Here is a 16,020-nt window from a genome sequence, read left to right on the forward strand (position 1 = left end):
TTTGAGGTTGGGCCAGGACCTAGGTGAAGGGCACAGGCGGGGATGGCCCCATCACGGTCAGGATGGCCCTTGCTTAGCAGTCAGTACAGGAGGGCACTGCCCTTGGGCAAGGCTGAAGTGGTCACGCTGAGCCCCTAGGAATCAGACATACCTGCCGCCTCCTGGGCTGAGAGTCAGCCCAGCTGTGTGGGCCTAACACCAGGGCAGCGGGCTGGTGCCAGGGCTTGGGCCTGGACAATCTAAAGCTTCCTATCTTCCCGCGGATCAACCCCACCAAAAAGGAAAAGGCTCCTGCCCTGCTCTCGGGCGCTCCCTAGCTGCTATTCCCCACCCACACCCGTCCCTCACCCCTGGCCTTTCTTGCTCTCACAGCTGCTTCTCATGGTGGGAGATGGGTTGGCAAGGACGACTCAGTGGACAGAGCTATTGCAGTGGGCAGCCCCGTGGGAGGGGCCATAGATATTTCTGAATGGACACTGTGGACTGGGCCAGGGCTTCTCCACAGGCAGGCCTGGCTTGGCAAGAGGCAGCTCCCAGGGATGCATCAGCACGGGCCATTCTGGGGGTGAGCTGTGTACAGAGGGCCCACCTGACACCCATTCCTGGGCCCCACCCGGCTCTCAAGTATCCTGTAGCCCTGCAGAGACTTACACGTGGAAAAGCTTCAGGCAGTATCTGAGTCCCAGGTGCTGGAGGGTCACAGACTGGACCATTCTACCCAGAAGCCAACCCTCCTGTCAGCACTCGCCCAGGTAGGATGCTACCCTCTGGCATTTGGATGCCCATGAGAAGCCAGCAGAAGCAAGGCGACCCTATCCCTGGAGGATCAGGCCAGACCTGCCCCAGGCCTGCCGGCGTGGGCAGCACTGGATGCTGTGGGGCTGCCCAATGGTCAGTCTGAGCCAAGCTCCATCCTTGGCCTTGATCATAGATTAAAGAGTGCCCAGCACTGTCTCTCAGAGGGCAGCAGGAACCATATGGAGTTGCTGGGACTTGTCACCAGGTAGGTCCTTCTCTACCCAGAATCCTAAGGTGAGAGGAAGCAGGGACTCTGACTCCCAGTCCCAGGGCTGGCCCAGCCCCTGCTCTGGCCAGGCACTTCAGGTGCTGGCAGAACGGGCAGCTGACAGAGCTCCTGATTCCCTTCCCTCCATAAAGCCCAGCCCTCTTTCCCCAGCCCACAAACCCTTGGCTTCCTAGCGGTGATGTTACCTGAGGCAGGGCTCCCTCCTGGGTAAAGCCAAGCCCCCGCTGTCAGCTCTGTGGCCTGCCTGATGCTCTAGGCCACAGAGCCCCTCTGGCTGCCCACCCTTGCCTGGGGACCCTAGCTCTTCAGCAGTCCCTTAGAGGACTCTAAGGAAGGACTCCACAGCTGAGGTGCCTTGGGAGGTAAGAATTGTGCTTTGGATGCTGAGCTGCTGGCTTTCAGTGCCCCTATCAGAACCAGGCATTTCCTGGTACAGGCAAGCACAAAACCTGGCCATCTCCAACCCTGCAGGTACCTGCCAACCAGTTCATATAACCGTCACTCAGCAGGTACAAGGCCATTCCATGGCAAGCCCAAGGAGCCCTCAAGGCCCTCAGCTCTGGAGATGGGGCCTCTGGGGCTGCCCCAGGGGCAGGACAGGGGCCTATGGGACGCCCCAGCAACTTACCCATCTGGAAGTCCCCACTGCCCACGTCCCCGCTGCCCAGGTCATCTGCAAGCAAAAGAGAGATTTACTCAGCAACAACAAACATTTGTTGAACACCTACTATGTGTAATGCACTGTTCTGGGCACACGGTGAGTAAGGTCATGAAAACACAACTGTTATCTCCTCCCCATGCCTAGGGAGGGCTGGCCTAGAACGATCGGTCTAGAAGCCTCCATCAGAGAGGGTGTGGACCAAGGGCGGCTGGGTGGGAGGGGCCAGGCCAGACTGGCCACTGGGTGAAGACAGGAGGTGGACTAGGGAGATAATCGTCCTCACTGTGCAATGCCCACCACCTTCCCCACTGGTCCTGAACATCCCGTGCAATGAGGGCCCTGCTGCGGCAGAGGAGCTGCCCCCAGCCCAGGTTCGCACAGGTCGTAAGTGGAGAATCCTGGGGTTACTGGGACCAGGGCTCAGGACACATGTAACTCTTAGCTCATCTCTTGAGGTGCCACCTTAGGCAAGATTCTTGGGGCCTCTTTAAGGCCCAGTAGGAAGAACCCCCACTCTGCCCCTCACTTTCTTTACTCCCAGCCACCAGAACCCTCTGCCTACCTCCAGAGGCTTCATCAGCCAGCAAGTCCTCATCGTCAGAAAGGTCTGAATAGCTCCAGCCAGTCCGTCCTGCTGTGACCGTTTCTGCGTCCTCAGGCAAAGACAGGCCATCGTATGCCCTCAGCCCATGGGTTACCTGTGGGAGACCATAGAGCCAACTGCGTCATACTCCCCAGCTCTCACTGAAGCTCAGGCTCCCTCCCCTCCCTTCAAGGGGGACCCAGATCCCACCCCAAAGCTCTCCAGTGGTTAAGCCAGAGTTGGTCTGCCTCAGAGAGTCAGACTGGGGCTACACCACTGTTTTTGACTCAGTTTTCCCAAATCCCATTAGGCCCTGGAGGCCTCTGAACCCGAACCTACAAATTCGCCGAATCTGAATGAATCCTCAAATAAACAGACAATATTAAAATCATTTTGGTAAGTGATGACTCTTCTTCCTTTGGAGAAAGCAAGGAATATATCCAGGACATGATTTAGTGGACATGGGGACACAAGCAGGTAAAGGGTGACCTGGCCCAGCAAAGATGAAAATATGGGCAGGTGGCAGGGTGGAGAAGGTCAGCATAGAAAGGGGACAGAGGCAGAAACTGAGGGTGAGTCAGTTGAAGCTGCCTCCAACAGTAGCTTCCCCACAGGCTGGGCCATCTTGGCTACCTCTTTTTGCCTCAGTCTGGCCTCCAAATTTCCAGGCCACAGGGAATACATTCCAGCCATGTTGAAGAATTAATTCTGGCACTTTGTGCTGCACTGACAGGCTCGTCTGTGCAGAGGCAGGGGTGGAGCTCAGCAACTGGGCTGAATGAGGGAAGGACAGGCGTGGTGTCAACTTCATGTGACCTCAGGCTGCTGCTGAGACCCTGCACCCCGCAGGCTGGAGCAGAAGGGCCCCAGCAGCCATCACACCTGCCTTTCTCATGCGTAGGTGTAGGTAGTGAATGCCTTTTTCCCTTAGATGAGATCGAGATTTTTCTAAAGGAGTTTTACCAATCACTTAGAGGAAAACAAACCCAGCGGAGCCCCAGGAAACCCCAGAGCCCTCCACACACAAGTGTGCATGGATTTGTGGTAGCCCCATAACTCACATCTAGCCCCAGATGGCCTGGCAGGGGCATCTCATGCCCTGCCCTGGCCTCTACCCTATCTAGGGAGCCTGGCCTGGCCAGAAAGAAATGGTCTCTTGTGGAAGACAAAGTGGTGGCCACAGGAGAGAAGCCCAAGAAGAAAAGCACTGGAGAAACAGCCTGCTTCCTTCCTCCCCACACCCCAACTTCACACAGTCCATGGTCTGGAGCCTCTGGCCTTTCCTTACACTGGTTCCTCTGCCTAAATGCCCTTCCTCCCTTTGTTTATCTGGCTGACTTCAATTCCTCCTCCAAAATTCAGCTAAACATCACTTCCTCTGTTCAGTAATAATAAAGAACAAATTACAGATATGCACAGCAACATAGAAAAACCTCAAACACATTATGCCGAGCGAAAGAAACCAGGCACAAAAGACTCCATACTGTATGAAACTCTAGGGGGAAAAAAAATGTAATCTATAGCGACAGAAAGATCTTAGTTGCCTGGGACCAGGAATGGAGGCGGGGTTGACCAGGAAGGGGCACAAGGGAACCTTTTGGAGTGGTGGCTCCCTGGGTACATACATCTCCTTCTCGTCATTGAAATGTACATTTGAAATGGGTACATTATATGTAATTTATACCTCAATAAAGATGACTAAAAAGAAAATTTCTGGGAGACTTTGTCCTGACTCCTCGGCCTTCCCAGCCACCTGCACCCCCAGGCTGGGCTCCGGGCCCTCTGAGACTCTGCTGTTATCGTCTGTACCTCCACTGGAATGAAAAGAACCTTGAAGGCAGGAACTGTGATTAATTCACCTCTATCTTCTCAGCACCTGTGTTCAACAAATACTTGAATAAATGAATGGATGGATGGACAAAATGTCATCATCACCTGTTAATTCTAGCTGCTTCCTAAAGATGACTTGCTGTGAAGGTTTCACCCAACCCGACGAAGTCTATGTGAGCCTCACTTTCTAGCCTGGGAGCCCTTGGGGGCAAGGGCTGAGTGCTGCTTGGTCATCTTTGTGTTTACAGTGCTACCAAACCTTGTGTAAGGCCTATGCTGCCCACGTTATCCTCTGCTACGACTTAAGGCCTCTCCCCCCACAATCCATGGGCGAACCCCTCCTCCTATTCCTTCTCCTCTCCCCACCCTCCCACTCTGGACTAGTGCCCATCCTTGTGCTGGGTGGTCAGTGGACTTCTAGGCTGTGCCATGAGTTTGCATCCAGGAGTGCGCTTTAGAACCCGGGCTGCTTCTCAGAGCCACTAAGTCAGGCTCCCCCTGCCCGCAGGTGGGAAGGTTAGGGTTGTGTATGCTCAGGGGATTCTGACACCCACAACATCAATCCCCTCACTAGGGTTTCTCCCTCCTCCCCTGGCCAGGGGTATAGGGCAATGATCCCACTGGGTGGGGGTAGGTCCTGAGCAGGCCCTGGCTGACCTAAGGGGAGTGTGAGGCTAGGGTTGGTGCAGGGGCACTGACGTTGGGCAGAGGAGGTTAGAGGGGCAGGCTTGGCAACTCCCCACCTGGGGAGGGCTACCTCTGTGTGTCATTGCCATACCCTCCTCCTCCCCATGCAAGCAAGGTGGAGGAGGGCTGCACGGGACACAGAGATTCCCGGCACCCCCTAGACACTAGACCACTGTCTGGAAAGAGGAACCCTGGAAGGGAGCAAGGTCCAGGGAGGAAGAAGCCAGGGCAGGGGGTAGGGGGGCGGACAGGACAGGAAATAGTAAAGCGAGATTCAGCTTAGAAAAAATGCAAAGAACACACATCTGCAGTGAGAGGGGAAAGATAATCCAGAGCATGTCAGGCCTGGACAGAAGCCCCCCACCCCAGGGACCCCAGAGAATGGGCTCTCCACATGACAGCCTACCCTTGCTTGCAGCCTGTTCCCCAGGACCCAGAACTTCCGGGTCGGATCAGGGTCTGCGGCAAGCAAGGGCCAAGCCAGCAAGAGCAGAGACTTCACTTGTGAAAAGCTGAAGATCAAAAGGTTCTAGCAGCTGTATTTCACATCTGGGAGGGGGATGGAGCCAGACCGGAAAGAGGCTTCAGAAAGAGCCCGAAGGAGCTTGAGACTTGACCATAGAAGGGAACTTGGATTCAGACCTGGAAAGTCCAAGGTCTACTTGGAGAATAAAAAGAGCTAATTTATTGGGCACTTACTATGCACCAGGTATTCCTTTAAGGATTTTAATGTGTTAACCCAGGTGAGAGGTGTTAAACAGCCCCACTGTACAGGTGGGAACATGGAGCAGAGTCAGGTCACCTGCTTAAAGATCTAGCAGGTGGCAGAGCTAGGATTAAAACCCTGGTGATCTGGCTCCAATGGCTAAGCTCTTACCAGTGCACCATACTGCCTCTGCAGCCAGGGCTGTGGAATGAGCCAGAACTCACCGAGGTCACTGAGTCACTCCTGAAAACCTTCTCAATCACACTGCATTTCACTATGTACGGAGCATTTCCTCAGCCTCAGTGTCATCTGACCCTGACAATGACCCCCTGAAGTGGCTGAGCAGGTGCGAATGGCCCCCTTTGGAAGAGAAGGAAACTTGCCCAAGATCATGGGTGAGCCTCTGGAAGAGTCAGGACCAACCCAGGATCTCCAGGCTCTGTACCCCAAGCTCCCTGCTCACCAGGAAAGGAGGTAGGGCTGGGCTGGGCTGGGCCGGGAAGCCCAGGGCTGCCTGGTCCCCATCCCCAATCTGATCAGCTTCCAAGATGGATCATGGGATGATGCATCAGCTGGCAGCAGCCTGGGCCCATGCAGTGAGTGCCTCAGGTCCCAAGGAGGGCCGTCAGCGACTTTAAGGTCATAGACAGAAATAGAGCCCAGGTTTCCTCCCTCCCAGCCTGCCTCCGGCTGTGAGGGAGCCCTGCTTCCTCCCAGAGGAACCCAGCACTTTAGGCAGGCGCTGGAGCCGGATGGCGGGCCAGAGAGCAGGGGTCCGGAGGGCAGACCTGGGCCAGAGAGGAAGGAGCCAGACAGAGAGGGGGATTTTCCAGACCCCGCAGGTTCCTGGTGGGGGAAGAGGGGATAAAGCTGACTCATACAGGCCAAGGTCAGAAGACAGTTCTGGTGTGCAGAAAACAATCGCTTATGACAAGGGTGTGGGTAGGGTGGCCCCCGCAATGGGCAGGCACTCCCTGAACATAGCCGGGCTGGGGGGATACCAGAGAGGCAGGGGACTTCTAGGAAGCACCCGCTTCCTGATGCTGAGTTGTGTCCAGGCCCTCATGGTCAAGATGAGGAGCTGCAACTCCAAGTGCTGCAGAGGCCCTTGGCGACAAGGGACAGAGACTGGGCCCTCCTCTCCTGGCTTAGGTGAGGGTACAGAGGGAGGAAAGGATGGTTGGGAAGAAGCATGGAGGTGAAAGATCAAGCCATTAGAGAAGGGTACAGAAGGTAAAGAAGGTCTGGGGTGGAGGGAGAGGTACAGATACAGATATAGGATATAGGGTTTAATTAATGAATTTTTTTTAGGCAAGGCAATCCGCGGTTGACCTCACAGATTGCAAGGACCTTGTCAGCTTAGGATTCCTTGTTTTGTTTTTTATTTTTTATGCCTACAGCACCTGGTCTTCCTAGGTGGTCTCCTATCCAAGTACTAACTGGGCCTGACCCTGCTTAGCTTCACGAGATCAGACAGGGATCAGGCACGTTCAGGGTGGCGTGGCCGTAGACTAGGATATAGTGTTTTCAAAGGAGTTTTTAAGTGAGAAGCGGGGGGCTTGCAGAGGTTACATGCGTAGATAAGAGTTTCTGGAGCTGCTAAAATCAGAGCTGTAGGAAGGCGGTGTCCCAGTGAAGAGATGACAGTAAGAATGGTCAGAGTCCACGGAGGGAGGGCTTCCTCCAGGCCAGGCCCCGTCCTACATGCTGCGTGGACAACCAGGGAAAGCTGGTACTACAGGACCACTATCCCTCACTTGCAGTAGGGAAATTCAAGGCACTCTGAAAACCAAGAGTGCATTTTAATAAGTTTTAAATAAGTTTATAACAAGCTCATCTGGTGCCAGGCCCTGACCTGAACTGACATGAAGCTATTAATAGCTTATTCACTCCACTTTGTGTGAGAACAGTCATACGTTTTGCCATAGCAACATTAATGTGTTTGATTACAGGGTGTTGCCCCAGACTCTGCTGAGGATGTCACAGCACAGCTGGCATGTGCGTTATGTCACCTTTATCGAATCTGAAAACTTCTGAATTCTAAAACATGTCTGACTCCAAGAATTTCAATTAAGGGACTGAGCTTGTATTATTTCCATTTTGTAGGTGAGAAAACTGAGGCTCAAAGAGGGTCATTAGTGTAAATCGGGTTAAAGCTTGTAAGACACTCAGCATGGTGCTTGTATAAAGTGCCCAATAAGCATTAAGAAGTAGTACCATGCAGGAAGTGTAAGGCAGAGGTGAGGGGATGAGAGGTTATGCATGGGAGAGAGGGGTGTGGGCTCGGGCCTAAGGTCAGCCTTCAGGTGTAGAATAAAGGGAGGGGTCTGGCTCTGCTTCCCAGGCTCTGGGCTGGCTGAATGGGCGTGGCACTGACTGGGGATGACGACAAAGCTTAGTTCCAAGGCTCGAGTTGTCTGCCTGCTCTGAGGCAGACCCTGGAACAGTCTGGGACATCAGGCTTCTCCAGAGACATTCTTTGCATGCCTTGGGCAGCCAGCCCACCCTCTCCCTGCATGGCCCAGACCTAGGACGGAGCACCGAACTGGCCTGCAGCTGGGCAGGAAGGTCTGAGCACTGCAGTCCCCAGGGTGGCTGCAGCTGCCCAGGGCAAGGCTCCAGGCATCTGGGCTGGAGTGAGCTCACCCCATCGAAATCCAGAGTCGGCGTGGGGGTGGGAGACAAACGAGCCCCTGCCTGCCCACCTGCCTCCTGCCAGCACAGCCGGCCTCAGTGCTTCCACTCCTGTGTATGGTAGAGGAACCAGAAGAGGCTGTGACCCACAGGTCCCAATTCTCCAGGGAAGGACAAAGACCCCGACGAGTGTCCCTTCTCACTCTGCTCTGATACAGGCTCCCAGGTAAACCCACAAGAAAGAGGTCTCCCCACTCTGCTGCAACCCAGGCCCCAGATACAGGGTCAAGGTGCCCTGCCCCACCCCCAGGCTGCGGGTGCCTAGTCCATGGGCAGCAGACGGCAAAGGGGAAGGAATCTGTTGGGGCAGCACTTTGTTGTGCAAACTGCCAGGGGCGGGAGAGCCAGACACAAAGGCCAAAAGGCCCTTAATCCCCTGGCAGGCTGAGAGGGGCGCCGGCCGGAAAGGGGGTGGTCACAGCCCCTTCTGGCATGCCTGCGCTGCCCGTGCCACTCTGGAGGCCTGCCAGCTCCCCGTACTCAGGCCCCCAAGGTGGCAGGACATTCGCCAGCCAGTTGTCCAGGAAGAACAATGATCTCCAGAATAAGAAGGGCCAAGGCTTCTCAGGCATTCATGCGTGCAGATCCTTGCAAGGCTTAGCTCACACAAATCCACAACCTCATGAGACAGATACTGGCGCTCCCTATTTTACAGATAAGAACACGAGGCTCAGAGAAGTGAAATCACCTGAGCAAGGTCAGACAGCTAAGGCAACAGGAATCCAGTTTGGAAGCAGGGCTCTCTCTCTTGCACTCCGCTGGCTCTGAGGCTCTGACCCTTGCCCTCTATAAACTCGTACCAAGGCCTGGGACCTGGAAAGGCTGCATTCCATCCAGGCCTAGGGGAACACGGAGGGCCTATCAGGGCCTTCCACAGAGACCACAGGAACAGGGAGCAGTGGTCCCGGGCTCCTCATCCCAGCTCTGCCCGAACTCCCCATGTGGCAGTAGACCAGCCCCTTGACACTCTTCCCTTTTAGCAAACTGCAGTGAGCGCCTTCGATATGTGCTAGGCTCCCACACCAGCCTTCCCTGCCGATGTCAACGAAAGCACAAGGAGGGCAGTGATTTTCATGTATATTGATCACTGCTGCATTTTTGGAACAGAAAACACATACTAGGTGTTTAACTGATATCTGCTGACACACTGACAGACCGAATTACTGAATGAACGAACTTAGAAGGAAGGAAGAACTGCTTTGGGAAGCACGGCCGGAGAACTCTGAATCTGTCCAGGCCTTTCCCAGGTAGACCTGATACGGTCTCCGCTTTGAGGCCCCTCTAATAGTTGGGGTGTACACTCACGTGGGTCTGCTATGGCCACAGCTGAGCTAAGAGCGCTCTATCCCCGAGTCTCAGAGGGATGTGGCTGTTGGGGCAGAGGACAGACTCTGCTCAGATACCCTGCCACTAAGCCACCTCAGCCACTTTCTAGCTGGGTAGCCTCAGCTTCCTCATCTGTAAAAAAGGGATAATCAATCAGACCTGCCCCATAAGGTTCAAAGCGAATCATTTTGACCTTTATTTATCAAGCACCTACTATGTGCTGGGCCCTGAGAATAAAGGGAAGTAGACAGACTCAGAGCTCTCTCTCTGTCTTCCTAGGGGAGACAGATCATTAAACCGAGTGAAGACAATACGGTAGGTAGAGAGCTCTGCAGAGGAAGGACGGGGGCTGGAAGAGCCCAGAAGAGGGTCCCCTCACTTAGTGAGGCAGGGTGGGAGTTTGGGCAAGGTTTCCCAGGGGAAATGACCATTCAGCTGGGTCTGAAAGATGATTTCACCTAAGTAGGGTGGAGGAGGGGAAGAGAGCATGCACCGGGCAGAGGAAGGGCACACGCAAGGCCCAGACGGGGAGAGTATATGGCACGGTAAAGAGACTGGAAGTCTAGTGCAATGGGGAAGGGTGTGCCAGGTGGCACAGGATCAAAGGGACCAGCTCTAAATGGTCTCTTCCACTTAAGGAGTGGTGCCCCTTGGTTGTGTTGTTGTCATGGTGCTAGTCATAGACCCTAATTCTCTCAGTCCCCCCAGAGTTCCTACACTCTCTCCTCGTGCCCCCACAGACACCCTAAGAATGGGCCTCCCTGATGCTGAGTGAGCTGCCTGCCAGCGTACAGGGAGGCAGCAGGAAGCTACTGGGAAATGCCCTACTCCACCCGTTTGCCAGGTGCCACTAAGGCGGTGGAGGTGGCCAAGCGGAAACAGCTTCCGGGCTGGGCTGCTCAGCAAGAAGGTCCCCAGGGGTTGAATATTATCCGCCAAGCACTGTAGGTGCCAACAGCGCCTACGGTGTTCACGTGCCTGCCTCCTGCCTGAGGCCCGGCTTGGTTCTCAGATTCTCTGGCTCCCAGGTGGCCCTGCTGGAACACTGGTGTGTCTGTGGACCTTCAAAGCCACATCAACCTGGTCCGGCCTGCCCATCCCCTCCAGGGTCACTGTGCACTGATTTCATCAATGAAGCCTCTAGCACAGTGCCAGGCCCATGGGAGGATGGGAGAAATATTCCACAAATTTTTGTTGAAGTGAAACACCTCTTATAACAATGAGCGCTTCCTGAACCTACTAAGTTAGGCCTTTCCGTTGCTCTTGACTCACCAAAAGATTAGGAAAAAAGCCCTTATTATGGCCAGCCAGGTCCTGTGTGATCTGCCTACACACACGCATACACCTACGCACACCTCCCCAACCTACTCCCCCACTGTGTTCTCCCTAATCCCCGCCGCATTTATCTCGATAGTTCTCAGACATGCCAAGCTCCCTCCTACCTCATGGCCTCTGCACTTGCTGTACCCCCTGACTGGGACATTGCCTCCAGATATGCTCATTCCTCTTCCTCTAGTTTCTGCTCGAATGTCACCTTAACAGAGACCAACCCTGACCACATCCCAAGTCAAGCATCAATTGTAGTTAGCTCTCTGTCACCTCCCTTACCCTGCTTCATAGCACCTCACCACCTACACTCAACCCCATATTTACATGTTTATCTGTTTATCATCTACCTCTTCCACTAGAACATCAGCTCCATGACGACAGGAACTTTGTCCACTTAGCTTCCTTTTGTATCCCCAGCACCTAAAAGTACCTGGCACCCAGGAGACGCTCAATGATATCTGTTAAATTAATTAAAGAATGTGGTTTACAAATGAAGAGACAGGCTCAGAAGGTGACTTGCTCATAGTCACAGAGTTGGAAGAGTTGAGACAAGAAGCCAGACCTCTGGTTCCAAATTGGAAATTCGGTACTATCTGAGCCCTCCTCCTGCCATCTTTGACACCTGAGGCTTTCCAGCCAGGAGGGTCCCTCTCTGGGGAAACAAGAAGCAGCCCATGGTCACCAAGAAGAGACCTGCCTGCTACCCAGACCAGCAGAGGGTCTCAGAGGCGAGCAGGACCACAGCAGGGCCTTGCACAAGGCAGCCAGGCAGCCAAGCCTCCGTGGCTCCACTCCTGCTTGCTCCCATGGGCTTCGGCAACAGGAAAAAACAGACTGGAACGGCAACCCAACAGCTGCAGCCAAGGAGGCCAGCTTCCCCTGCCCCCCAGGGCTTTCCCCATCTGCTTCCTGGAGGAGGAGGAAGGGGCAGGCAGGGCCTAGGCCATGGCTGAAGACAGGCCTGTGAAAAACAGAGCTGGAAATAAATGGAAGGGCCCCTTCCTTTTGGGGTGTTCCCTGTCCCCTCTCCTCATGACTAATGTCCATTCCAGGGCACAGTAACTCTGGACAGAAATAGGAATTGGGGAAGGTCCTGTAGACACACATCTGGGAAAGGCCGTTTACACAGAGTTGAGCTGGTTGCCCAAGTCCCAATGTCTCTAAAATGATGATGAGGGAATGGGGTGACTATTTAGTGTTTCCTAAATTTGCTTAACTTGGAACTCTTTCTTCATGCAGAGTTCATGGGACCAGGGTTCCACAGAACACATTTTGGGGACACCCACACCAAACGTATGCCTTTCCTTCAGCTAGCCGCCAAACAGCTCTAAGTGAGGCTTTAGATGTAAGATATGACCCACCACCGCCACCACCACTGGGGTCTTAAAACGGGGGCTCCTGAAGACAGAACGGCCCTGTGGAATGCAGTATCGACAGAGGAAAAGCAGGCTAGTGGCAGGCTAGTTGGTGACAAGAGGGATATGTTCTCTCCTCAGGGTGAAACCCTGTCAGAGTCTGCGAAAACCCAGACGAAAGCTGCCCCTTCCTTCACTGGCCATCGGCCTACCCTCTGGGGTAATGAGTCCTGTCCATGGGGACAGAGAGGGTGGCTCAGCGCCTGGTCACTCCTAGTTCCCCTACGACCTTGCAGAAGGTCTGAAGGTAACTGTAGTGCAGAGAAGGAGGGAGCTGAGTGTTCTGAGAGTTCAACTGAGTGCCGAGACTGGGCCTGGGGACTGTTAGGGCTGGAGGGAGGGAGGGGCTCGAGCTCCTCCAGGCAGCAGGCTAGGCCACGAACCAGGCTTCCAGCTCACCCTGCTGTCTTGGTCAAGTCCATTCCTCTCTATGGGCCTCAGGCTCCCTCTGTCAGATGAGGGAGCAGAGATCACTGGTTTCTAGTCCTGTCCTCCACAGCCTCAGCGGCCACTTTAGAGAGTGGGTGAGTGGGCAGGGGTCAGACAGGTAGAGTCTGGGACCCCTCCCCCAAATACTCACTTCAGTAAAAACAAATCCACCTTTTCCATTTTATATTCTACACAATAGGTCGGTTTCAGCCCCTGGTTAGCTGTGAGACTAGGAGCAAGTCACTTCACCTCTCTGGGCCTCCATTTGCTAACCTGTAAAATGGGTATGATAATTCATATTAATAGCATCTACCTCATCAGGTTGTTGTGAGGATTCAATAAAAATATAGAATGCTATAAATAGCACTAGCACGTGGTGAATGCTCTGTTTGCTGTTATTTATCAAAACATTATAGCATTTAATCAATATACTATCATTTTGATTAAAATAAGGGTTTCACTGTTAATAGTAATAATGTTTGAAAGCTCTCAACTTAGATGATCCCAAAGGTTCCTTCTGGTTTTGATATTTTAGGTCATGGAAATTCTGAAACAATAGGATCCTAAGATTCTAGGCTGTGACTACATCAGCAGAGAGGGCAGGGCTAAGGGAGGGAATTACAGTCAGAACCAAGCATAAGGTGATTTCGGGGAACTGATCAGCAAAAAGGGTTATCACCACCATCACCATCACCATCACCACCATCATCATCATCGTCATTTATCTGTTTATATCTTCCACACCACCCTGTTCCAGAAAGACTCAAAGCACCTTACGACAGACGCACACATAATAAAGAAAATTAAACAGACAGACAGACAGAGCCTGGAGTGAGGTGAGTAGAATAGAAAGTATGTGCCGGATTCTGGAGGTCTGGGAAAGCAACAGCTCATTTGGCTCTGAGCTTTCCAGTAACCAATGGGAAGCAGGAAACCTGACCAGTCCCTGGATTCAGTGTCCCATGAGGTAAAAAACAAACCCGTTGCTTAGAAGAAGCACAACTATTCCTGAGACTGACAGCGGGAAATGTTCCAAGGGAAAGGGCTTGTCTGGTGCCCTTCTTTGCCCTTGCCAGTGGGGCCAGCATCCCCCTGGAGTCCACTGATCATGACCCTTTGAGGCCGAAGTCAGGGGCAGTCTACAATGATCAAAGATCCAGGAGGCTGCAATGCCTGTCCAGGCAGGGCCCCCAGCATCCTTGGTCTGGGCAGAATTACCCATCCTACCCCAAGCCTGAACACAGCCAGAGCCCAAAATAGCCAGAGCATGAGAGGGTGCCAGGAGGCCCAGGGCAGGGACTGCCCACAGTGGAGGACCCAGTGGGCCAATGAACACACATTCCTGGAGCACCTTCATTAGGGAACACGGCCATCCCTGGGAGTCCCCCACCCACCAGGCACCCCTTTAGTAGCAGCACGTTGCTCACGCAGAACTCAGGCAGCTGCTCCACCCTTCCTACAAGGCGGGCCTTCCTGCGCTAGCCAAATGGAAAAGTCTTTGCAGAAACACCACCCATACCATATAGGGAAGTGCTCAGAGACCTCCAGAATCAGCTTCCCTTGGGATTCTCCTGGGTCCCCCAGCAGCTGGCCAAGACAATGGAGGCTATTCTGGGCTGCATGGGGTATTTAAAGCTCTGGCTGGGCCTCTGTCCCTGGGTAACAAGAGGCCTTGAACTTAGTAAGACCTTCCTGAAATTGTCACTGCCCAGAGTGTGAAGGCTGCATTCTATACTGTGTCCCAACCTCTCCTGCCAGGCCCTGAGGCCCTGTGGGATGCAGCAAAGTGCCTCCTCCTCCAGGAAGTCCTCAGGGCCACTGCCCGAGACCCTCAGAAGATCTGGGTCTTGGCCCTGCTCTGCCACTAATCTTCTGAGGCCCAGTTTTCTCATCTGCAAAATGTGAATAATACCAGTTGTCTATAAAAACACTCGGAGGCTTCTGTGGTTAAGATGAAGTCGTGTCTCCCCAGCCAGTGTGGGGTAGAATGTAACTAGGGATGGGAATTTTGTCTGTTTTGTCTCTGCACAGTAGATGCCAAATAAATATTTACTGACATATAAATCTTTGCGGAATGTGTCTATAACTCTCATAGAACCACCGGCAGTACTGGGTGTACAGGTGGCTAATATTCTTTGATGATAAGATTGCCAGATCTCATCCTGGGCACTCAGAACGAGCCAGGCTTATGCTAAGTACTTTACGTTGATTATCTCATTTAATTTGCTCAAAAATCCCAAGAGGTAGATAGCATTATTATCTTATTTTACAAGCAAGAAAATGGGGGTTCCACTCCCAATGGTTAAGGAGCTTGCCTGGGGTCCCAAAACTACTAAGTGGCCAAGCTGGGAGTCGAACCCAGGAACCCGAAGTCTCTATCATCCTGCACAAACACGCCCCAAAGAAAGGCAGAGGGGTGAACACAGCTGGGAGCCAGGAGCCTGAACTCAGCCACGAAGTAGCTGTGTGAATTCAAGCAAGCCACTTGGCCTCTCTGGATCTGTTTTTCCTTTCCATAAAAACAGGGCATTAATTCCTATTTCTTTGTGTTCTTAGTAGAATCAAAGGAACCAAGAGATGTGACCGTGTCCCCATATTAGCCTCAACCCCTCCCCAGGGGCAGCAGCTGTGAAGGAAGGTGGGAAGATGTCCTGGGGAGGAGGGCGGTGCCCAATGCTGGCTCCGGAACAAAGCTCTGCAGCTGCTGACAACAGCTGGTAAGAGTTCTGGGCCTGGCCCAAGCATGGGGAGAAGGGCGGGCTGAGAAGTCACCTCTGGCTCTCCTCTGTTGCTTTTTCCTGCTGACAGCTGCTGGGGCCTTAGGGTCAAGGGCCTCATAGCAGGAGGAGGTGGGAGCAGGCTGGCTAGGGTCATCTCAGTCCTCATACTGCCAACTACTAAAATCCCAGGGTGCCTGGCTCCGCTGGGCCCACTGGCCAGGACCCAGGCCTTGCTGCCCCACCCTACAGCCCTTTACCTAGTTCCTGAGGAGGTCTGGGGTGAGGGTAGAGGGGCTGGGGCAAAGATCTGTGGACCCAACATGGCTTGTCTGGAGCCTGGGCTGCCCCGGAGACCCGTTGGGGGGAGGTGGATAGGCAGGGCTGGGTGGAAAAGGGGTCCAAGTAGAGGCCTCGTGATTTTTCTGGCACACGGACGGGGCTGCAGACCGTTCAGGGAGGCTTCTTGGAGCCTGTGAACTTGGCCTTGGCCAGTTCCTACCCCATGCCCCTCTTAGCCCCCTCAGCTCCACTCCCAGCTGAGTGCCAATCCTTTTCAGTCCACTGCAGCCCACGCAGCTCTTGCTCCTCTGAACTCTTGCATACCCATAATTAT

The 16,020-nt window shown here is 53.7% G+C and overlaps 1 protein-coding gene and 1 pseudogene across 2 annotated transcripts in view; both read right to left on the reverse strand.

Moving 5' to 3' along the window:
- Nucleotides 1-915: 915 nt before the first annotated feature.
- LOC111738208 (basement membrane-specific heparan sulfate proteoglycan core protein-like) overlaps nt 916-16,020 on the reverse strand; it is a 36,878-nt gene continuing 21,773 nt past the window's right edge. For both annotated transcript variants that reach the window (XM_023529423.1, XM_023529421.1), the window contains exons 2-3: nt 2,251-2,386; nt 916-1,700 (exon numbers count right to left, since the gene is read on the reverse strand). In XM_023529423.1, coding sequence (XP_023385191.1) covers nt 1,438-1,700; nt 2,251-2,386 — 399 coding nt within the window. In that variant the 3' untranslated portion in view covers nt 916-1,437. The remainder of the gene's footprint in view (nt 1,701-2,250; nt 2,387-16,020) is intronic.
- Nucleotides 6,886-7,006, reverse strand: LOC111738269 (annotated as a pseudogene).

Source organism: Pteropus vampyrus, unplaced genomic scaffold (assembly GCF_000151845.1).
Source record: "Pteropus vampyrus isolate Shadow unplaced genomic scaffold, Pvam_2.0 Scaffold36, whole genome shotgun sequence".
Classification (NCBI taxonomy): Eukaryota; Metazoa; Chordata; class Mammalia; order Chiroptera; family Pteropodidae; genus Pteropus; species Pteropus vampyrus.